We start from the raw sequence: 26441 nt of genomic DNA, 5'->3' as shown, positions 1-26441 counted from the left end.
TCCTAGTCTGAAGTAAACTACTATCTAACTAAAGTCTTGATCACAGATAAGTATTTACACTCAAGGCAGTTTATATCTACAATGTATAAATGTCAGTGGAACATTTACCAAGTGTATACAAAAAGGAAATATTTAAGGTCATAAAACCAATTCCAATTTATAAAATTAAAGCTAAAATGACCCTTTTTTAATGTTATTTTCAAAGTTAAGAATAAACCCAGAAATGTTTCCTGAGAATTAGTGTTACCAGAAGGCATTTTATTTAATAACAGTACTGATATCTACTTTATAAAACATTCTCATATTTTCTAATCAACATTTATGGTACCCACTTTAATATAAATACTCTAACATATTTAAATTCTCACAAATTAGATTGTCATTCTTTTTCCAACTGTCTGAATGATTTGTGAAGCTAAACAAGTCAATAAAATTAAATCACAATAAAGGTTTATTTAATATATTTAGTATGCTATCTTTCTTGTGGTGCAGGCAGAAGGAGACCTTTGCTCAAGTGTTATTCATTATATTTAATATTGGTAGATATTAGGAATTAATTATATTTCCTTTGAATTACGATAAATTGTTTCATCTAATATAAGAGTAACCATATATCATGACTTTGCTGAGACAGGTCTAATGGCTTAGAAATAACTTAGATGTAAAACAAAAGATCAGAACAAAAATTGTCACAGAAGAACAAGATTAATGGACACAGAAGAATTCACTTTTTTAAATGATACATTCTATAAGATAAATAAAAAATGTGCAATATTAATTTTAGAGCACCTTTTAATATATGTAACAAATTAACATCTGGTGCATTTTTCACCTCTGGAAGTTTCTTTTCTTTTTTTTTTTGAGAGAGAGAGAAAGAGAGAGAGAGAGAGAGAGAGAGAGAGAGAGAGAGAGAGAGAGAGAGAGATTTAACATTTATTTTTTAGTTTTCGGTGGACACAGCATCTTTATTATTTATTTTTATGTGGTGCTGAGGATTGAACCCAGTGCCCCACGCACACCAGGCGAGTGAGCTACAGCTTGCGCCACATCCCCAGCCCCACCTCTGGCACTTTCTATCATCTAATGTTTTCATGAGAATCCTTGAAGTCCATAAATTATTTAATATCTCCCCCTTCTTTATGCATGAAATAAAAATCTGGGATTTAAAAAGTACTAACTTCACACAAAGGAGGGCTATTTGATATCACTATTTCTGTTTTACTGCTACAGATTAACAATGAGCAACATGAGATCAACAGTTTTACAATTCTCTGACCCTCTCATTTACTAAGCATCAGAGACTAAACATAATTTCTTCAATAGAGTTTGTATACATGCACATGAGTCCTATTGCTATTTCAGCACTGTAAACAATATATAAAAAATTAAATCTCAAATTGCAAAAGAAGTTAAAGAAAAATTCTACCTGATATAACAATTAGTCATAGGAAAATGTATTAATAATTCACAAAAAATAGTTTACCCATTATTTTTCCTAAGAGAATCATATATAACTATTCTGTTACTTAAATTTAATAACTTCATAATTTTTTGGCAATTTTTTAAGCAAACTGACACATCAGAATACAAAACAGAAAAATATCAATCAATTTCAGCAAAGAAAAATTATAAGTCTTTTCTACAAAAGACTTATAAAGATCTAAATGGCTATAATTCCTCTATTTGCAGAAACACATAATGGAATCTTTATAAATCTGCCATGTGTATCAATATCTACATAAATATATACAGATATAGATATGACACATTAATGGCAAATGATTTGAACAGTGTGGGACCAGCAGAGCTTTATCAGACCATGGCATTATATGTACCCTGCGTTTTTAAGAACTGAATGATGAAAGAAGGTCCCCTAGCAACAATCTGAGGTGGAAGGTGACTGAGTGGACAGTTCTCAATACTCATGATTGTAAGCTTGCTGCAGAGAGCCAGCTCAAAAGGAAGGCTATGTAGGTTAGGGTTGTCATTCAAATACAGTTCTTCAAGGTTTTCCAGTGTACCTGTTTTATTTTTTAAAATCAATAATTCAAAAAAACCCCATTAGTTACTATACAAAGGTGCAAGTGGGAATTAATATATAATACATATTTCCCACTCTTCTCTCCATGTTAAAACACTCAGAACCATCAATCTCAAACTTCACTACATATACAACTTATCTGGGGAGATTTTCTAAAACCCTGATGACCAGGTCACACTCCATAACAATTTATTCAGAACCTCTTCTTTTATGCTTGGTTTTTAGAAAATGCTCCAACTCTAGAGATCTTTTTGAGACAGTTTGGCATTCATATGTGTGTTGGTGTGTGTGTGTGTGTGTGTGTGTGTGTGTGTGTGTGTGTTTGATATAGATCTTTCATGAAGAAAGTTACCACATATTTGGTAGGTAAACGAAAATAAATTCATGTAGTCTTACAAAAAGTTTCCTTACATGATTATGCTTATTTTACATATAAGAAGTTCCAGTTTTCCAGCAAGAGTTTGTGTAGATTATTCAAAGACATAAAACTAAAAAGTGAGAGATTCAGATTTTAAATTGCTAACAATCTCCAAAACCATTGTTTTTTTGTTGTTGAACCTTTGTTTTTTATATATTTATATGTGGTTCTGAGGATCAAACCCAGTGCCTGACACATGCTAGGCAAGTGCTCTGCCACTGAGCCACAATCCCAGCTCCCCCAAAATATTCTTAATTATTAATCCAATATTGTTTTAAGCATATTATAGATGAAAGAACAGTATTCATAGAATTATTAACTTAAGAACTCACAGTTATTTACTATGTGACCTTAACTAAATCTGTGTAAAATAGTATTACAACCTTTACTTATAAAATTAAAGGTGGTCATAATTATATGAGATAATGGATATAAAAAGATTTGGCAAAATTCTAAAATGCACCCAAATATTAATATTAATCAAATATTATTATTGAGCCTAAATCCCAATAATAATAATTTGTTTCAAGTCTGTGTGATTTTTCAAATTTAGCAAAAACAGAAAATAATTCTTTTAAATTAAGATTTCATAAAACATACCTTATTGGAAATATAAATATACCATACTATATTCAAAAATACAATATTAATCACAATACTCCATGGGGAAATAATCAAAGCACCCAGTAACATTAAGTATCTGTACTCCATAATAAAACTCACAAGGCTAATATAACCTCAGCTTACAAAAACAGATTTATCTGAAATACTGTATGAAATTACAACAGGTAGTTACTAGTAGAGTTAATGATACATAGGGTTCTTACCAATTTCCTTAGGAAGATGATTCAGCAGGTTATCTCCAAGGCTTAGATGTGTGAGATTGGTAAGGTAACCAATGCTTTTGGGGAGAATGGTCAACTGGTTGTTTGTCAAGACTAAATTCTAAAAAAAAAAATAACAATTAAAAAGTTATATACACATTTCCTACAACTATATAAATTTAAAATAATACTTCCACAAAAATAAAATAACAGGGAAATTAAATCAGATGAGACTTAGTAAGTTACAGGATCTTCTTTCAAAAATTATCATTTGCTAGAAATATAAAAGGAGATTATGTGAACTTAAAACTCACCCTAATCCTATAATAGAAAAAATCTACCTGGTCCAAGAATTAAAAAATGGTGAAGAGTTAGAAAGATGAATTCCAAAAACTCCAATCATATACTTATAAAGCCCCTGACGTGATTTACCTGTAAATCTTGAAGATAACCAATTTCATTTGGCAAGGATTCTAATTTGTTCTCCTCTATATCCAACTCTCTTAACTTCTTAAGGTTTCCAAGACCTTGGGGAAGCTTCTTTAGAAGATTGTTTGATAATATTAGAACCTACAGAGAAATAATTGACAGTTTGATAAAACATGATATGGAATTTTATATATATATGTATTTCATTTTTATATCAGACATATATATGACAACTGTGTGGCTTAAAAATTTATAAGCAATGATAATTTTCCAAATAGTAAGTATTAGGATAGGTAACATTTGATTAAATTACATAAAATATTTAATTTACCACTCTAAATCTTTCAAACCCAGTAGAGTTATTGGAAATAATTTCTAATGTCAAAATTAAACTAAAAATTTGACTATAACTAAATGATAAAAAATTTAAAGACATTGAATTTTTCATGAATATCATATAGTTAATCTATCTGTAACTGAAAAGTTGCAAATGTCTATGAAACCACCTGTTGTAAACAATCACTTAAGGAAGGTCACAACTGACAATCCACAGTATTTATAATTTGTGGTATTTACTACATTTCAGGCATTCTAAAAAAAATAAAATTGGGGGAGGGAGGAAGATGTCCTTGTTTTCTAATAAATTATAAACTACCAGAGGAGTAGGAGTCAGTAATGCAATGGGGTTTTGAAACAAGCACTAAGAAGAAAGGTGTTCAGAGACTTCTAGCTAATTTTATATCTTCTTATTTCACCCATGCTTTCAATCACACAATACTATTTCATCTTACCAAATTAAATAAACAAGATTTTTAAAAACATGATATAGTAAAATTTTTTAAAAGTTGAAGTACTATTGGTAAGCTTTACTCATCATAAAGATGAAAACTTTAGGGACTCAGGTAAAAGTGATTATCCCTGACTAAGAAGGTGAAAATAAGATGGATCTTTATTCATGTGGATGAATTTTTAAAGAAAAAAGAGGATGAGAAGAGTTAGATGCTGGAAACAACTGGAATAAACATACAGACCTGAAAACATGCTAGATTTCCAACAAATAGCAGGTGAGTGATTTAGGATGGAAATTAGGTCAATATCATACAGTAAAAGGTTCTAAATGCCTGTCTCAGTTATCCATAATTATTATGGTAAACAAGATATGGTTTTTAAAAAGAATTCAGAAAAATGGCCTTAAGATGCTAAATTTTAATACCCCTTCCTTCAAAGTTATATTAGAGCATTCAAACCTACCACCTTTTCGTGGGCAATGGTAATATTGAACCTAGACTAACTCATATTCAGTAGTATTAAATATTAATGATTAGTATTCAGAAGTATTGAGTCTAGACTAATTGATCCAATCCTGCATCATCCTAACAAGGTCATATGTTTAAAAGAGTTCTTATTATCATCACTTTTAATTAAGATCTTCAAAGAGAAATCACTTATTTTATATAAGTAGATAATTGAGAAAGAGACTGAGAAATTTAAAATGCTCACTAATACACTCACCTGAAGAGAAACAAGACCAGATAAATCCTCAGGGATCATTCTTAGCTGATTATTGGCTAAATTCAATTCTATCATGATGGTCCAAGTTCCAAAGTCCAATGGAAGTAATGTCAACTGATTGTCCTGGCAAAGACAAAATGCAGCATTTCATGTGGAACCATTAAAACAAAGCTCCATGTGTACAGTCTTTTGGAAAAAAATTTTAAACCTTATTCCCCTTCTTGATATCTAAATCAGGGATTTACAACCAGCAACTAAAGCATCAATTTTCCAAGATTGTTGCATAGTACTGAGCTTTTGCTTTGAAGTTAAAAAGGAAGTTTATTTCCTATGTGAATATGAGTAATGGAAATATAAAAGTACTACAATGAGAAACCACTTCAAAGTTCAAAGATAATAGTCATAAATTTGATGTTTTATTTCACAATAATGTTTAGAAACCATTGGAGAAAATGTGACTATTCAAATTGAGATATGAACACCATGAAAGAAGATACAAGGCCAAAAAGGAAACCCAGGTGAGCTCAGGAATGGAAGAGATGCTGAGCAGAAAAATGAGGGAAGGGATGGGGATATAACTCAGTTGGTAGATTGCTTGCCTGCCATGCACAAGCCCCTGGGTGTGATCCCTAGCACACACACACCCTCACAAAAGAGGAAGACATAATACATTCATCACTAAATAATAAAAACATGATGGAGTGCTATGATATTAATTAAGCATTTGAAATTACCTTTTTCCTGCTTTTACATGTTCACTTTTTTATATTTTGGATTGAATCCAGGGGCACTTAACTACTAATCCACATCCCCAGCTATTTTCTTTTTTTTTAATTTTAGAGACAGGTCTCACTGCATTGCTTAGGGCCTCAGTAAGTTGGTCAATCTTCCTATATCAGCCCCCTAACCTGCTAGAATTACAGGTGTGTGCTACCATGCCCATCAAATTCAACCCTAAATAAACTATTACAATGGTAATGGAAGAGGGTGATATCACCTTTGTCTCAGTTGGGTATCAATGTGCCAATATGTTAACCAATTGGTCGTGGATTTCTTTTACATTTTTTAATAAATATTTTAGTTGTTAATGGACCTTTGTTATTTAATTTGTTTATATGTGGTGCTGAGAACCAAACCCAGTGCCTCCCACATTAGGCAAGCACTCTAACATTGGGCCACAAACTCAGTCCCATCTTTTATGTTCTTTTGTAGGTGTATATTTCTAATTTTTTTCTGCAACATTCATGGATCCTTGTGTCTTTTTACACAAAATCATCAATATAAGAAATCCCAATCAGTGAATATATATTTAAAAATCCAGTTTATTTCTAAATTGAAATTTATTATTTATTAAAAATATTTAATATTATCTATCCATGCCCAGACTACCAATAGGTACAGTATGATAAAGTATTTTTATTAAGAAATACTTACTATAGGTGCTTATATGAGGAAGAATACAACAAGTTTCATTTTGATTTTTTTCAAGAGAAAGTTTTGTGTAACCTTTATCAAGTTTGAATAGAAATTTAGGAAAAGTGCTATAAAGTGTTTTGTTGTTTTACTAAAAACAACAATCCTTTCCAAGCTAACATACTGTAATAATGTCAAATTCATAAAAGTGTATAATCAAATATAAAAACTAATTAATATTGGGACCACTATGTTCTAAATCTATTATTACAAAATGAAAACACAGAATTAATGTTATTTACCACTACATTACTGTTACTGCATATATTAATTATGTAACTATATTAAAGATTTTATTTGTAATAGGATTTTGTATTTATACTACTTCAGTAATTATGTTCTTCCAAATTACCATAAAAGATATATACTATATTTATGACAAAGTATAGACAGAGTCAAGAAATTGTAAATTTAAATTATAAAGAACAACAATTGTGTGACTGGTTCATCAAAGACAAAAAGATATTGAATGATATAATATAAAGAACCCTCTACCTAGATTTAAAAAATCTAGGAAGCTGAGTTCCTGTCTCAGCCATGACACAGCTGTATGGCCAAATAGACTGTTTTCTCTGTGTAGAAAGTTTACTAAACATTAAATCACTGGGCTAGATAAATCACCATGTCTTCACCTCTTTCACAATAAACTGTTACAAACGTGAGATCCTTTCACTGACAGTATAGAGATAAGAAATAAAAAGAACTGCAGATCAGAATTACTTATGGGTGGTCTTTAAAGAGATACATTTTAGAAAACACTGACTATATATGTACACATAAATACCTAAGTATTTACTGTATTTAATCATACTCCAAACAGCTTTAAACTGTATGTATACAAAGAATTTTTTATATGCTGTGACTTCCTAATTCTTAATAAACTAAGAATATTGTAACTGGTATTTAATATTCTATATCTGAGCATCAATTTTGGTGGCTCTTCAGTATTCCACTATAAAAATTTAAATCCCTAAGAGTAATAATAATTTAGTACCTTTAAAACTGTTCTGCAATAAATATACCTACAAATATACTTTAATAAAACCTTATGATTAATTCTTTTTTTTTAAAGAGAGAGTGAGAGAGGGAGAGGGAGAGAGAGAGAGAGAATTTTAACATTTATTTTTTAGTTATCGTCAGACACAACATCTTTGTTTTGTATGTGGTGCTGAGGATCGAACCCAGGCCGCACGCATGCCAGGCGAGCGCACTACAGCTTGAGCCACATCCCCAGCCCTCATGATTAATTCTTAAGGACAAATTCCTAGGGTATTATACACAAATCTAAAATACTTTTTATCTGATAAACACTGCCCGCAAGGGGCTGGGGTTGTGGCTCAGTTGTAGAGTGTTTGCCTAGCATATGTGAGTCACTGAGATTGATTATCAGCACCACATATAAATATATAAAATAAAGGCCCACTGACAACTAAATATCTCCCCCTACTCTGTGTGTGTGTGTGTGTGTGTGTGTGTGTGTATCCCCTAAGTAGACTTCGTCAACAAAGTAAAATGACACATAACCCACATCATTAGAGACAATAGAATATCAATGCATTAGAAATTCCTCCATTACTCCTGATACAAAAAGTTTACCTTCATATTTAGTTTTCTTAATGCTTTTGCTCTAGAGAAAATTCCATATGGGATTTTATTGATTTGATTGTGTTCCATGTTGAGGGAACAGATGGTGAAAAACTGAGCTGGACCACCCACTGGATATGACTGGAAGTAATTTCTAGCCAAGTTCAAACTGTTCAGTTTCACAAGACTGCATAAAAGGCTCTGTTAAAAAAAAAAAACAAAAAAACATGCGCATAAATCTAAATTAGAACTGAAAAAAACTTCATTTGAATAGAACAGCAAATTCTAAACACAAATGCCTCAAGGCCTTGCAGGAAAGGATCTACAGAAACAGGTTAGGCTGGTTCTGTGACACTTCCTCCAGATAGTTAATACTCAATTCCAGCAAGCTGTTGTCTTGCCTCATGGAAATAGTGAAATCAGTGCACTCAGATTTTTCAGATTTCACAAGAAATCAGGAATTTTTCCCCTTTTTTTGAATTATTTGGCTTTAGTTTATTTAAATCACTCTATAATATAAAGTACACATTATGACTGAGAAGTATCTCAAGGTGGCTAGTTTGAGAGTGCTATGCCACTTACTGTAACAAACCCTATATAGGTTTTAGTTATATAATTATCTAAATTAGTATTAAGATTAACATTAATATTAAGAGTAAGCTGGAGTTTTAGCTCAGTAGTAGAATACTTGCCTTGCACACGTAAGACCTTGAGTTTGATCCTCAGCAGCACGTAAAAATAAATAAAAATAAATAGTAAAAAATTAACATAATTCCTGTCACAGTATAAATCATTATTCAATAATTTAATGGTTCTTTAGGAATACTAAATTCAGAAGCTGATTATACTTCTTGATGTACTATAACACATTCCTTTTTATATGGTAAAATTTGAAGGAATACAAGTACCTATTAAGCAAATACTTACTAAACACATAAACTCATATGTTCCTACTTGAGTTTCCCACTATATAAAGAAACTGCTAAGTGTGTAAATATAAAGAAATCTCTGCCTTTAAGAACATTAAACATTTTTAGAAATATAAAGCACAGATAGCAAGCACTTAGAAAATAATGCACAATTGGTATATCATCAATAATAAATTACACAGAATAGGTACTCATTATTTAGGCTGGATCAAGGAAGAGCAACATTAGTAGCCCCTGGAAGTGTGTTAGAAATGGAGATTCTAGGCTGACTCCCACAGAATTAATATGCATTACAACAAACTTCTCTGTTGATTTGCATACCAATATTTAAGAAATACTGTTTGTTATTGGTTATTCAAATAGTTTTGAATCAGTCTTGCTTTATCATTTAATAGCTTGTGATTTGGAACAAACTATTTTTCTTTCTTCTTTTCTCTCTTTCTTTATTTACTGGTACTGGGGATTGAACACAGGGTTCCTCCACCTATGAACTATATCCGTGGCATTTTTCTTTGAAATTATCTTAGAGTTTCACTAAGTTGCCCAGGCTAGCCTTGAACTTGTGATCCTACTTCAGCCTTCCGAGTAGCTGGGATTGCATGTGTGCACCACTATTCCTGTTTGGGTAAACTGTTGTATTAATACTTGGTTTATTCACTTTTGAAATGATAATGCCTTACTTTATGGGTTGTAGTAAGGCAACAGTTTTACCTTACCTAACATATAATAACTGCTAGAATTTTAGAACCCCTATTTAATTCCAAAGTAAAGAAGAAATACTAGAATACTTAGAAATGCAGAAAATAGACTGCAATGAAATTTTGAAAGATCAAAAAAGAAATCAGAATTCAGAACAGGAAAAAAACAATCTAGATTAAATAAAAATATAAGCAAAAAGAAACAAAGCCCACTGAGAGTATGTGGGTTTAAAATAGCATTCAAAATGCAGCTGTTGGTCCTCCATGAAGGCTTGGTACCTGAGATGTCAGTTATGGCAATATAAAAGGAAGGGAGAAAATAACTATAGAATTGAAAGTGAATTCTCTATTTAATAAATATTTGATTTTCACACTAAACATTAAAAATCTATCCTTAGCATCTATTTTTGCACACAGACAAAATGTGAGCACAAGAACAGTGCTTAAGAAAACCTTATATGACAATTCAAGAAAAATGTCTTTTATCTGCTTTATCACAAACAAGTTTTATTGAGACTCATTGCAAAAATGTTATTCTTAAAACTGACAAACTGCTGAACTGATATTCTTCTATGACAAAATATTGATATTTTATTACACTAAGAGTACAAGAAGACTTCTCTTCAACATATTTTTTTAAAAAATTTTGTAGTTGTAGATGGATAGAATGCCTTTATTTTAATTATTTTATTTTTATATAGTACTTAGGATTGAACCCAATGTCTCACACATGATAGGAGGCAAGTGCTCTTCCACTGAGCTACAGCCCCAACCCTCTTCCATGCATTACTTAGATCACACTGTGAAACATAGGTGTTTATCTTTCCTTTATAGTCTCATATATCTGGATTCCTATCTTAGGTCTTCTACTCATCAATTTTGCCAACTTTGGTAAACTGATTAGATAATATCTCTCCCATATTTTCAAAAAAATGTTTACGGTAACAAATCTGACTAAAATAAAACTATTTGTCTTTTCCCCCTATCTATTCAATAAGAATATTCCCAACAAATCCTAGGAAGATACTGAATATAAAATAATACATGTAGAGCCCCTAGCTTCATGTCTTGAGCATATGTGCTTAAAGTTATAGTTTCATTTCCTTATGTGTATTTAATCTTGCTAAGTGAAATATGCCAGTCTCAAAAATTAAAGGGTCTAATGTTTTCTCTCTCATATGAGGAAGCTAAAGCAAAATAAGGAAATGAAGGAAGAGAAGATTAGTTTCATAAAATAAAGGAAAGATCAGTAGACTAGAAGGAGATTGAGAGGGTGAATGGAGGGAAGGGATAGGGGTATGCAAAGCAATTTTAAAGTCATGCTATATACATATATAAACATAACATAAGCTATTTCAATTTTATGTATAAGTAGAAAGAACCACTCAAAAGTGAACAAGTACATGAGCAAAAGAAAATCACTAGCAAACAGGAAGGAAAATGGGGGAAGGGGCATGGGAAGTAAAGGGGAGGAGCCTGAACTAAAATTGAATTACATGCATGTATGAGTTTGTCAAAAGTAACCCAAGTACAGCATTTAATTGTAATGGGGCAATGCGCGCGCGTACACACACACACACACACACACACACACACACACATATAAGCTTCCCCTCACTGACAATAAAAATGGGGCAATATATACACACACATTTAAATTGAATTTCCACTTTTTGAATTTTGATATAGACCCAGTATTTATACTTATGTATGTGGATATATATTAAAACCAGTCACTCTTAATTAAGCTCACAAACCATGTCCAAATATAATCTCAAAAAGAAGTAGTCAATGTGCTAATTACTTACCCTCTTATGGATACAAGTCATTCATTAGCACGAGGGGTGACATTAAAAAAAAGAACCTCATACATTTTGATCATGTGTAAATTACTATGATCAAAGACAAAAATCCAGATATTCTGGTTCTCAGAACTGTATCTTGTATCTGTGGATTTACTCCTTATCCCATTCAACCTGCTGCCAGCAGAAGTACTCTTTTGTCATAGGTAAGATACTGTCCTAGTAGTCTTAATGAACTGATGCAGTCTAGAAACTGCAAGTGTGGGAAACTCATTTCCTCTCCACCCACCAATACTACAGATTGAATCCAGGGGCACACTTACCACTGAGCTAAAATCTCAGCCCTTTTATTTTTTTAATTTTGAGATAAGGTATCATTAAATTGCCCATGCTGGCCTTAGGCATGCAATCTTCCTGCCTCAGTCTCGGGAGTAGTTAAAAACAAGCACCACTTTGCCTGGTTGAAATTCATCTTTCAACCCTGGCCAAGCTGTTTCATGAAAATTCAGATACACAAATTTACTCTGTGTGTGTGTGTGTGTGTGTGTGTGTGTGTGTGTTTGTGTATCTACATTTTTAATCATTAGGGAAGAAAAAAATTTGCAAAAGATCTATCAATTCTTAAGTCTACATTCTTTTCTTAGAATATTATGCTTGAATAAACATAAGCAAACATTTATGAGTAAAATTCCCTTTTATTGTTGAGAAACACAGTTTAAAAGAGTGTTATATTATACCCAATTACTACCAACACAAAATAAATAAAAAATGATTTAATATATACAAACAAGCCAAGTTAAAAGTAACATTTATGTAACAAAACGAAATTAAACCTGTCTCCCTCTGTACAAAATGAAATTAAACCTCTCTCTCCCCCTCTGTACAAAACTCAAATCAAAGTGGATCAAAAACTTAGGCATTAGAATAGAGACCCTCATCTTACTAGAAGAAAAACAAGGCCCTAGTCTTCACCATGTTGACCAAGGATCTGACTTCCTTAACAAGACCCCTAAAGTGCAAGCAGTAAAACCAAGAATCAATGAATGAGATAGACTCAAACTAAAACATGTCTTCTCAGCAAAAGAAACAATTAATAATATAAAGAGAGACCCTAGCGATTGGGAGAATATCTTTACTGCATGCATGTACAAAAAATCATTAATGTCAAAAAACTTACACACACAAAAATAACCCAATCAATAAAAGGACTAAGGTACTGAACAGACACTTCTCAAAAGAAATACAATAAAAAAAATATGACAAAATGTTCAACATCTCTAACAATTATAGAAAGGCAAATCAAAACTACTTTAAGATTTCATTTCACTCCAGTCAGATTGACAATGATCAAGAATAAAGGCAAGAAGATATGGCAAAGAGATAGTGAAAAATGAACACTCACACATTGCTGGAGGGACTGTAAATTGGTGCAACTACTATGGAAAGCAGATGGAGATTCCTAAGAAAACTTGAAATAGAACCACCATTTGACCCAGCTATCAAACTCTTTGGTTTATACTAAAAAGGATTTAATATTAGCATACTACAGTGACATAGCCATGTCAATGCTTATAGCAGTTCAATTCACAATAGCTAAACTTTGGAACCAATCTAGGTGTCTTTCAATAGATGAATGGCTAAATCAAATGTACAATGGAATATTACTCAGCCCTAAAGAAAAAATTAAATTATGGCATTTTCCAATAAATGAATGGAGCTTTAGAACATCATGATAAGCAAAATAAGCCAATCCCCAAACACCAAAGGCCAAATGTTTTCTCTGATATGCTGATGGTAATTCAAAATAAGGAGGGGGCACTAGGAAAAGTACTTTAGTTTACCTTAGATTAGGTAGATGGGAGTAAAGAGAGAGGAGGGGAGGGGTTAGGGAGATAGGAAGGATGACACCAACATTATTGCCTTATGCACATATATGTCTGTATTACTGATGTGATTCTATAACATGTAAAATCAGGACTTTGGCTGTAGCTCAGTGGTAGAGCACTTGCCTGGCACATGTGAGGCACTGGGTTCAATCCTCAGCACTACAGAAAATAAATAAATAAATATGAAAGTACTGTGTCAGTCACATGGAAAAATCAGTAAAATGATAAATTATACCTACCTATGTATATAAAAGTGCACAAATGCATTCTACTGTTATGGAAAACTAATTTAATTTTTTTTCAAAAATTAAAAAGTAATGTTTAAAAATGAAAGATTTTGGTGACTCTAATGTACTAAATACTTTTAATATTACTGCATTGATAAGGGTAATAATCTGTGTCACATTAGAGTTGCAGCTAACATTAATTTTAATAACAAGTAGTATGTTCTATCAAGGTAGTTCTTGCCATTTATCATCTTTCTACAGTACATTTTTATAAGGAACTGAGCAGGATAGATGAGATTTAAAACCAGCCATACAGCTTTTTCTTAATATTTTTACTGCCATTGCCCAAAATGACATAAGAATGATTTACACAGTGCTAAGGGAACTATAGCACACTAATTTTCCTTCTGATTTTTACCTTATTTATATTAAAAAAGCTTCCCTGTATCCTTTCTTTCCTCTTTTGAATTCTATTTTAGTGGTAGCTATATAGGATGCTTGTTATTTAAACAATTTCAGTCACCAAATTATGTCCCCAGCTATAAAGATTGGTTAGTTTTCCCTAAATTATCTTGAAGGCTTATTTCAATCCAGTCATGTTTTCTCTCATACAATTCTTACCTCTGGTAAAGCAGAAATGTTATTGTTCTCCAAATTTAAGTCTTCAAGTGCACTGCAGTTTGCTAGTGATCTGGGTATTGCTGACAGTCTATTGTATCTCAGACCAAGACGATATAAATGCGACAGGTTGCCTGGAAATATAAAATGAACCTCTTTACTGTCACAGGCTATCCACTGGATTACAAGATTCTTATCTTCTAGAACCAAGGAACTTGTATAAGAAAAATAATCAAATATGCAGCTATACTTTGTTAAGTGTCCTACTGAAAATTATTGTCATCTTTTAACAACTTAATCTTTAGAACCAACTTGTGACAAGAAGTTACACAGACTGGGCATCTCTAGTGTGAAAATCTAAAGTGCTCCAAGATCAATAACTTTCTGAGCACCACACAAAAATACATCTACATTAATGAAATCTAAGCAAATCCTGCTTAAGAACATATTAGCCACTAATGAGTACATTAAAAATAGCATTTTATTTTCCAGGCATTTTCTAGTTTTATTGTCAGTATGAGAATACACATGAGCTACAAAGAGGGATATAATGACATCTACTATCATAAAAGATTCAAATCAAATTAAACTTACCAAATAACATATATAAGAAAAAAAGTTTCTTTGATATAACTGTTGCTGTGACATTATTACATAGTGTAGGTTAAAATGTCAGATGTTGCCTTTACTTTTAAATTTTCCTTTTCAATGTTAGAAGACATAGAAATGATTGTCTGGTCTCTAGGTTACACTTATGTCTTTAGTGACAAATACTTGTGGGCTTTCAATTTTCAGAACCTTCTAGTATCTGTCCATTTCTTTCTTTTTGGTTTGATCATTTTTAAAAATTGTTGTATGATAAACCTTCTTTTTGATGTTTATAATGCTTGCATAAATGGATGATAGCATACATTAAGTTGATGGCATAAATTAAGCGTTGGAACTTAAGAGGACAGTCATTATGCTTCATAACCTTCTTTCACTGATTCATTGGTTTCTTTCCCTCTTGCTGAAGGAAGTTACATGAAAATGATTAATTGGTACAGTTTTACTTTCTACATTTATAAAAATTAGTCACTGGCAGTAATAAAAAAATCTCATGAGTCTATACTATAAATCTAGTCAACTGTAATGCAGAAAAGCAGCAATCATCTCAGTTCTTCCTAGTATAACTATTGTTAGGCTCATGCACATCACTTTCCTTCAACAGAGTTGGTAAACTGAGCCCAAAAGTATTCTGGTTCCAATTAAGTAATATTCCAACAGGAATAAAATAGTATACAAAAATCAAGATTAAAAATTACCATTTAGGAAATATTAAGTGTGTTTTGTCTTTAATGTATCTTCTTAATTAACTAAGGAAATCCACTAGAATCCTTTTGATGACACTCTGGTAAACTGCATCCATTTTGAAGGGGAGAAGGGAATGGAGGGCTTGGGTGACTTTTCAAAGCTCCAGGGAACTTAGTGGTTAGTAATACAAGCAAAATATTTACTTCAAGACAGCAGTTGGGTATTTATTATTTTCATAATAAGTTACACTTTTGAAGTGCTAAGCTAGCAGAAAGGGGAAAGGAACAGAATCAAAAGATACATTTCTGTTAAGTTTGTGAATACTGTTACAGGTATATCATTCTTCTCCAAGAGATGACAGGGAGAATCTCAAAAGTCAATTAAGACTGCTGATATGTATAACAGATCATGATTCAAATGTTCAAATTTTCACCAAAACTCAGGCTTCTGCTACATGATACAGGAGATATGAATGATGAAAAAAAAGAGAAAAATTATTTTACTGCAAATGAGAAATAACTGTGATTCATAAAATTTTGAAAACATAGTACTTATTAACTACCTTTACTCAAAATAGGAATGGTACTATATTTGCTGACCACTAGCAAATCATATAAAATAATGGCAACATTATTCTTAGATTTTATTGATCTTTAAAATATTACCTGACCTTGAAGAAAATGTTATACATGAAACCATGTGTTTTTGATATGTCATCTGAATTACAAGATATTTATAATGAAGATAAATGTTTTCATATTCATAATATAAATTAAAATCAGAAGAATCACTTCTAATAAAAAATGAAACATAGAATGATTAAGGAAACCAAGACACAGAAGGATACATAAGGAAGTTACTTTGTGTCAAAGGAAGTGAACCCAAAGGACCCTCGTCCTACTTTCTGGGAGATTTTACCATCTAGCCCCATCTACACTCTCTCTGTGGGCCAAAACCTTTCTTTTAGTGCTCTGATTGCATCACCCACGGATTACTAGTCAATAAGTATACAAATACATGCTCAAAAATACAAAACAAGAAAATATAGTTAAAATGTTAGAATGGATAGGGTCGATTGCTGACCAAGCCCCATGTATCCATTTGATGAACTGTATGAATAAGAAAATAATATCAATGTTTAGGAGAAAGGAGGCCTAAGCAGAGATACAATAAATATAAAGACCCTGAGGCTAGAATTTGTTTGATAAGCTCAAGTACCAATGGTGTATAGCATCCACAATATTCCAAGAATTATACAGTGTCAATAATTAGAAAATCCTAAAATTCCACCAAAAGATTGCTAGAGCTAACAAACAAATTTGACGAATTAGTAGGATACAAATCCAACATACAAAAATCAATGTCTTTCCTATATACCAACAATGAATCCACAGAGAAAAAAAACAATCTCACTCACAATAGACTTTAAAACAAAAAACAACAAAAAACCACCAACTGACCAACCTAGGAATAAATCTAACCTCTACAATGAAAATTTTAGAATATTGAAGAAATTGAAGACCCCAGAAGATGGAAAGACCTCCTATGTTCATGGATAGACAAAATATTATTAAAATGATCCTACTCCAACAAGCAGAATATAGGTTCAATACAACGCCCAACAAAATACCAATAACATTACTCATAGAACTAGAAAAAAAATTCCTAAAATTCATTTGGAAGAATAGAAGACCAAGAATAGGTAAAGCAATGCTTAGCCAACAAAGCAATGCTTTAGGCATCGCAATAAATGACTTCAAATTGTACTACAGAACGACAGTATCAAAAAAACTACAGAACCCTAATGAGAGAAATAGAAGATCTTAGAAGATGGAAAAATATACTCTGTTCATGGATAGGCAGAACTAACATCATCAAAATGGTGATAATACCAAAAGTTCTCTATAGGTTTAATGCAATGCCAATCAAAATTCCAACGGCATTTCTTGTAGAAATAGATAAAGCAATCATGAAATTCATATGGAAAAATAAAAGACCCAGAATAGCAAAAACAATGCTAAGCAGGAAGTGTGAATCAGGCGGTATAGCGATACCAGACTTCAAACTATACTATAGAGCAATAGTAACAAAAACAGCATGGTACTGGTACCAAAACAGGCGGGTGGACCAATGGTACAGAATAGAGGACACAGAAACCAATCCACAAAACTACAACTATCTTATATTTGATAAAGGGGCTAAAAGCATGCAATGGAGGAAGGATAGCATCTTCAACAAATAGTGCTGGGAAAACTAGAAATCCATATGCATCAAAATGAAACTGAATCCCTTTCTCTCACCATGCACAAAAGTTAACTCAAAATGGATCAAGGAGCTTAATATCAAATCAGAGACACAGCGTCTGATAGAAGAAAAAGTTGGCTACGATCTACATACTGTGGGGTCGGGCTCCAAATTCCACAATAGGACACCCATAGCACAAGAGTTAATAACTAGAATCAACAAATGGGACTTACTCAAACTAAAAAGTTTTTTCTCAGCAAAAGAAACAATAAGAGAGGTAGATAGGGAGCCTACATCCTGGGAACAAATCTTTACTCCTCACACTTCAGATAGAGCCCTAATATCCAGAGTATACAAAGAACTCAAAAAATTAGACAATAAGACAACAAATAACCCAATCAACAAATGGGCCAAGGACCTGAACAGACACTTCTCAGAGGAGGACATACAATCAATCAACAAGTACATGAAAAAATGCTCAACATTGCTAGCAGTCAGAGAAATGCAAATCAAAACCACCCTAAGATACCATCTCACTCCAGTAAGATTGGCAGCCATTAGGAAGTCAAACAACAACAAGTGCTGGTGAGGATGTGGGGAAAAGGGTACACTTGTTCATTGTTGGAGGGACTGCAAATTGGTGCAACCAATTTGGAAAGCAGTATGGAGATTTCTTGAAAAGCTGGGAATGGAACCACCATTTGACCCAGATATCCCCCTTCTCGGTCTATTCCCTAAAGACCTAAAAAGAGCATGGTACAGGGATGCTGCCACATTGATGTTCATAGCAGCACAATTCACAATAGCAAGACTGTGGAACCAACCTAGATGCCCTTCAATAGATGAATGGATTAAAAAATGTGGCATTTATACACAATGGAGTATTACTCTGCATTAAAAAATGACAAAATCATAGAATTTGGAGGGAAATGGATGGCATTAGAGCAGATTATGCTAAGTGAAGCCAGCCAATCCCTAAAAAACAAATGCCAAATGTCTTCTTTGATATAAGGAGAGTAACTAAGAACAGAGTAGGGACGAAGAGCATGAGAAGAAGAGTAACATTAAACAGGGATAAGAGGTGGGAGGGAAAGCGAGAGAGAAGGGAAATTGCATGGAAATGGAAGGAGACCCGCATGGTTATACAAAATTACATACAAGAGGAAGTGACGGGAAAGGGAAAAATAATTCAAGGGGGAGAAATGAATTACAGCAGAGGGGGTAGAGAGAGAAGAGGGGATGGGGGGAGGGGGGATAGTAGAGGATAGGAAAGGCAACAGAATACAACAGACACTAGTATGGCAATATGTAAATCAATGGAGGTGTAACTGATGTGATTCTGCAATCTGTATACGGGGTAAAAATGGGAGTTCATAACCCACTTGAATCAAAGTGTGAAATATGATATGTCAAGAACTATGTAATGTTTTGAACAACCAACAATAAATAAATAAATAAAACTACATAGTAGTGGCATAAAAAGAAACATAGATCAATGGTACAGAATAGAAGACACAGAGACAAACCCACAGTCATCTGATACTTCAATAAGGTGCTAAAACATATAGTAGAGAAAAAAAATAACCTTTTTAACACTTGGTGGTGGGAAGAATGAAACTAGACTCTTATGTCTCATCCTGCCAAAAAGAAACTCAAAATGAATCAAAATCCTAAGAATTAGACCAGAAACTGCAACTCCTGGAAGAAAATACAGGGTCAACACTCCAGCTTTTAGAATAGTCAATAACTTTCTCAATAGAACCCAACAGCCTTAGGAAATAGTGCAAAGAGTTAATAAATGGGACAACATCAAATTAAAAAGCTTCTGATCAGCAAAGGCAACAATTAGGAATGTAATGAGAGAAAGAACACACCTGAGAGAGAATCACTGCTCTTTTCCTGAAATAGTGTTAATAGATAAGAACTCCAAAAACTTAACAAAATAACCCCAAATAACCCCACTAATAAGTAGGTAAATAGATACTTCTCAAAAGAAGAAGTACAAATGGCTAACAAAGTGCATGCATGAACAAAAAATGTTGAACACCTTTTAAAACTAGGGAATGCAATACAAAACTACACTGAGACTTGATCTCATGGCAGTCATGGGCAGGTACAGAATAGAATGCTTGTAACCCAACTGACTCCAGAGGCTGAGACAAGAAATTCACAAGTTCTTGGTGAGCCTCACTGATTTATTCAAACCCCACCTCAAAATAAAAAAGAGATTGGGTTACAGCTCTATCTAGTACTTCTAGCTTTATTTCTCATAATATAATTTTTCACAGGATTTACATACATTCCCTTCTTTTTGTTCTAGATATGGAAGGAAATTATACATTATCCTATAGATCACTATTTTTGGTGTTTGTGTTCACTATAGTATATAGCATTTTCTACTGAGTTTGATTTGGGAAGACATATTTTATTCATGTTTCCTTTTTTAGTTAGTCTGATTATGCTTTCTATACAATACATATTTTCTATGCTTTTTTCTTCCAGGATCATTTCTCTTTGATCATCATTGCCATTTCAGTTGATTTTATTTTTTTAATTTTAAGTTGTAGTTGGACACAATACCTTTATTTTATTTATTTAGTTTTATGTGGTGCTGAGGATCAAACCCAGTGCCTCACACATGCTAGATGAGCATTCTACTACTAAGCCCAAACTCCAGCCCCTTCAATAGATTTTAAAGAAAGAAAAATTAGGAAATAGTTGTTCTTGTTTCCTACTATATTGAACCATGAATATAAATCTCATATAGAAAATTTATATAAAATATTCACTATGGCTATAAGAACAATTCATTGTGTGTTACAGATGATTTTGCCTTTCAGGAAAAAAAAAACATTTAGAAAATACTTTTAACCCATTACCACTTCAAATAAGAATATGATATAAAGACCCATGACAAGAATTCAGGAAAGCATGTGTTCAATGGACAGTAACTATAACTAAGTCTCAGTAAGCTTTTCTGTATAGAGTTGAGCCAAATAACTGGATTTTAAAATTCTTTAACAATTTCCTTGGGAGTTAATTCAAACCATACCCTTAAAAAACTCTAAAAACCATCTTCCAAAATAAAAAAAAGAACTAAATAATAGACCATAAATAAACAAAAGGCTGAAGAGTTTGAGAGCACTTTCCTAACCTGCAGCTCCAAGACTGTCATTCTGGCAAGAGTCAAATCTAGGGCCTGAGCAGAGTGGGATCAATCATGACTACAACCAATAATATAGGTGAATTAGAGATAAAACAGTCCTCTAAATAATCTGTAACAAACTTTGTATTACCTAATGGACCACAAAAATATCCAGCTATGAATATGGATTGATTATAGTGATTCCATTAGGTACCTGCCACAGGCAATCAAAAATCTTTCTAGAGAAAGATAAGACAAACCTACATCTCAAAAAATACAACAGCATTTCTGAAATATTTTTAATGAAATTATATGAATATTTTGCCAAATAAGCACTATAGTATTCTTATATTGCACTAATAACTAAAAAGCATTATGTTTTTAAAATTACCTTTTGTGTTTGTAGAAATGTTTGGGCTTTGGGAAAAAAATCTACATAAATATAGAACATTATCTTGGTAAGCTCAAACTTTTTGCAGTGTGATGTATGAAGTCTTTAACACATGTCTTTTCTTACTACTCCCTCAACATTACAAATGAGCAACTTTTAAACTATACTGGCCATGTTCAGAAAACTAAACAGCAAAGGCTTTATTTTTTAATATTGCCTACTTTAGCAAAAATGGACCTCCTCCATGTAATATGCTGAAATAACAATACCAAAAATCCATCATTTTATAATCAGCTATAAATAATAGAGTATATACATGAAACTTAACATTCTTTTAAACCAACTGGGTTAATTTCCTAAAATTTAATTTTATTTTCCTGAAATAGGAAAAGTTTTCAAACACTGTCTTAAAATTCTGATTACTTATATAGTACTTTGATAATTTCTTTAATTTGTGTTACCAAAATGGATCAAAAATAACCCTTTAAATATCTAGGTTGCTATAAATAATCATCAATCTCTTCTTTCTCCTTTCATACCTATAGTATCTGGGAGGTCTAGCAGTTCATTGTGTTGCAAGTCAAGGTTGGTTATTTGTATGCAGTTTCCAATCTCCTTTGGAAGGTGTTCAAGTTGATTATGAGCTACATCCAGCATAATGAGGTTACATAATTCACCTGTAAATTGACCAACATAGTGATTTAATAAGCATTATTAAATAATATCTCAGGTGATACTAGGATGCAAGGGAGTAATTTTTATGATTTTGAAACATAACTAGAAATATAATATTATTACATAGACAACTTTTTTTTGAAAATGGGAAAAAAATCAAAGAATATACTTGAATTGTAAGTTAAAAACCTGGTTTTCCCCAACATATTTACATTCTTTCTGAAAAATATTAAAATTGAACTCAAAATTTGAATCTATTATTTCAAAATGACATCTAATAACATGAAAATATTGCTTATAAAAGATTACTTTACTAATCTGTGTCATGTGGGGTTTTCTTCTTTTGTCCTAATGATTGAACTCAGGGTCTCACACCTACTAAGAACATATTTTACCACTAGCTACATCCAGGGCTCCATGTCATATATTCAAGTAGCAAATTTAACCACAAATGCTGGATGACATAGTCCAGATTTAAAAAGCTGACAAATTTAGCACAATTATATCAAATACATGTTGAGTTCAGATGGAGACATGCCTTACACCTCAAAATATACATGCTTATTATACATGCTTAATACAGGCATATAATCTGATGTTACATAAATACATTTTTTAATAAATAAAAATAACTTCTCAATTTAATAGAAATTTAAAACAATAGACAATGAAGACAAAGCTGGTATGGCTATAATTTCAGACAAAGCAAACTTCAAAGCAAGGAAAATCATCTGGAATATAAAAAAACATTACATAATAATAAATGAACAGAATAATCCTAAGACATAACAATCCTTAGAGCATAAGTACTTCCTCATCTTCACTGTGTCTGTTTGGTGCTTAGTAAAAAGCATTATATTAATTGAAAGAATAAAGATAATTAAGGAAATTTTGGATACTTCTACTCTTCACTTCAGAATAAAACTTAAGATCTGTCATCATCTTTTCAAAGACATAATACCTTAAGTTGTTTCAATTCCATGATTTTTTTTAGAATTAGAAATTTAGGAATAAAAGACAAAAGTTAGGTAGCTGCAAATATGAATCATTTAATGACATAAAATATGCCAATTTAAAAAGTTAGGTTCAGGGGCTGGGATTGTGGCTCAGCAGTAGAGCTCTCGCCTAGCACGGGCTAGGTCCAGGTTCTATCCTCAGCACCACATAAAAATAAAGGTATTGTGTTGTGTCCATCCACATTTAAAAAAGAAATATTTTAAAAAAATTTTAAAGTATGTTCAATTTTCAGTAAAATTGCTGCATGTATACTCTCAAGAACAAACTGAAGTTAAATTTAAAATCCTGTTAAATAATTCCTCATTCAACAATAGTATATTAATGTCTAGGTAATTTGATAGCAATGCTATAGAAAGAAACCCTTACAGAGTGACTTGTGAATTTAAGTCAATTTTTTTAGGACCGAGTATATCACAAACACAAAACAACAATAACAAAGAAAAGCAATAATATCTCACATTTCCATACAAAAATTCAGCAGTTGGCTGAGCATGATGGCACATGCCTGTAATACCAGTATCAAGGAGGCTGAGACCAGAGAACAATGAGTTCAAAGCCAGCATCAGCAAGGGTGTGGCATAATGCAATTCAGTGAGAACCTGTGTCTAAATTAAATTCAAAATGTGGGGTGGGTGTATCTCACTGGTCATGTGTCCCTGAGTTCAATTCCTCGGTACAATAACAAAATATTCAGTGTTTGTTTTTCCAAGTCTATACTTGTATCCAACAATAAGCCATAAATGCAGGTCAAATTTTGACAATATGATACTAACAGCAGTCATTCTACAATCTCAATTCTATGGGACCATATATAATAAATCATTTCCACATAGAAATTCCTGGGAATATTTTAATACCTCTTGAGCAAACTATACTTACTTCATACATACCATGTATTACTTGAGAAAGTCTATAACAGATAGTCTTGAGTAATCTGAAGTTCAAATTAATATTTAAGTGTCTAGTCTTAAATCTAACAAAACATGTTATCTAAAAGTTTAACTGCATTTTAAAACACAGGACATCTTCTCCCTGAAAAGCTCCAGAGCCTAAAATCAGAAAATTTTCTTTATCACTAACAAGATCTATACTGAATCAAGAATATATTTAATTCATCTTTGTGTATTTTGAATAAACCTTTTACAAAATAAAAGCTTCCCTTTAAAAATAAAAATATACTTTGTATTTTGATTTTTTAAAACTCTTACAAAAACCCACAAAACTGTAACTTTAATTTCACAAAATTGATGCCAATAAATTTCTATATTCAAAATAGTTCAGAAGTTTTCCCATAATTAAAAATAAAGATAATTCATTTCTTTTTTTACTGACATTACACATATATATTCATTACTTTTTTCCTACTACCATTCTCTTAAAACATTTCCTTTATTTTCTTACTATTCAGTTTACTATAAAAGACAAGAATGAGTGGTATAGAAATGCTAAGTGTTGGTTTACAACAGATCTCTCTTCTTCTACTTTTCTGCCCTGGATTTTTTTTTGTTTGGTGTTTTGATTTCATTTTTGATACAATATGTTGCCCAGGCATATCTGGAAATCTTGGGCTCAAGCCACCTTCCATGCCACAGCCACCCAAGTAGCTGGGATTATAGGTATGTGGCACCCTGCACAGCTACTATGTTCGATTTTTTTTCTATTTTTTAATTGCATCATATTAGTGATAGATTAGGATCTGTTTTGATGCAATTATAAATGCATAGAGTATGATTTGCTCAAATTCAGTATAAAATAATGGCCTTTATCCACCCCCCTCAGATCCTCTTCCCTTTCCTTTATTGATCTTTCTGCTATTTAAGTACATTAGTTGTTTTTTTTTTTCAATTAATGTCTTGTGGACATACATGATGATGAGATTCACTCTAGTATAGTAATATTAGAGTTTTAAATAAAAATGTAGGTACTACCAAAATTTTAAAAAAAAGTTTTTCTATTTTCCTATGGCACTTCAGCTTCACAAACGTATAATATGAAGATCTTTAGAAATACACTAAGTAGAAAGTGATGTGAATTTAAAGCCTTCAGATAAAAAAGGAAAGTTAGGAATGGGCACGCAGAGCCTTAATATATCTATGCTTTGAAAACAGATGACAACTTAACAATTAAGCAAACATCTTTCAAATTCAAATTTTTTCCAATCAAAATCAGAGTTGACTGTGTTTGTAATAAAGGTCTAATTGCTTAGAAACAAATATTAGGAATTTTCTGATATGGAAAAGCACTCAACAGAATTATTAATCATAACAAATAGTAAAATCAATAGTAATAACCCAAATGTTCTTACCAATTTCAGCAGGTAGTTGTTTGATTTTGTTCTCCCGAATGCTAAGCGTTCTGAGTTTTGACAGGTTTTTTATGTCCTTTTCCACAGTAGTTATGCGATTAAAGCAAAGGTAGAGAGTGGTGAGAGAATCTAACCTATACACCACTGAAGGAATGTCTTTCAGTTTATTATGCCGTAAATCAAGCAACTGCAGCTTCTTCATGTTATCAAGAGAGTCAGGCAAACTGGTAAGTGAATTTTCACTTAGAGCCAGTATCATGAGATTTACTAGACAGCCCACCTCTGCTGGGAGGGACTGCAGTTTGTTACTGTATAAATACAGTTCGGTTAATTGAGTCAAGTGTTGGATTGATGATGGCAATGTGTGCATAGACCTCTTGGATAGGTCCAAACGCACTGCATTCTCTTCCAGGCATTTGTTGAGCTCTTTAATTACTTCTGCATTACTGGATTTTTTCCCAGTCCCAACTGCAGGACTTGGCGCTTGATCGTATTGTCAACTAAAAAAGCCACCCCTGGCTGGGCAGCACTGGAGACCCTTTTTCCATCTTTGGCATCCTTCCCTTTGGTTTTAGGTTCTTTTTCATGGCTTTCTGTCCCCAAATCTCCAGAGGCCTTTGACGTCTTTTCTCTTTCTTTGACTGATGGCACATTCAGATCTTTCTCTTTAGAGTCTTTTTCTTTCCCTAAATTACCACTCATTGTGACTCAAGCTTGAAAAAAAATACATTAACTTTTATTTTATTTTCTAGCAATAAAATTCAACATTGAACCTCAAAACATCTTACACAATCAAACAAGTGTTGGCTTGAAAAGGTAATTAGCATGGAGTTACACCCATCTGTCACATGTTGGATCCAAAAGTACTCTGTCCATTTCTGAAAACTCGTTCAAACTGGTAAAATGGTGCTGGTCAATCAATGATTCATT

The 26441-nt window shown here is 32.4% G+C and overlaps 1 protein-coding gene across 1 annotated transcript; it reads right to left on the bottom strand.

The window, feature by feature from the left end:
- Positions 1 to 1812: 1812 nt before the first annotated feature.
- On the bottom strand, positions 1813 to 26213 carry LOC144251547 (leucine-rich repeat protein SHOC-2-like). Its single transcript, XM_077794402.1, is given in 9 exon segments — positions 1813 to 2021; positions 3287 to 3404; positions 3716 to 3853; positions 5225 to 5347; positions 8294 to 8482; positions 14445 to 14575; positions 22054 to 22191; positions 25512 to 25994; positions 25997 to 26213. Coding segments are annotated over 9 exon segments (1746 nt in total).
- Between the last annotated feature and the right edge of the window lie 228 nt (positions 26214 to 26441).

The sequence above is a fragment of the Urocitellus parryii genome, unplaced genomic scaffold, assembly GCF_045843805.1.
Source record: "Urocitellus parryii isolate mUroPar1 unplaced genomic scaffold, mUroPar1.hap1 Scaffold_105, whole genome shotgun sequence".
NCBI classification, from domain to species: domain Eukaryota; kingdom Metazoa; phylum Chordata; class Mammalia; order Rodentia; family Sciuridae; genus Urocitellus; species Urocitellus parryii.
The sequence above is the reverse complement of the archived record's forward strand: the minus strand, read 5'-3'. Positions and strand labels throughout refer to the sequence as shown.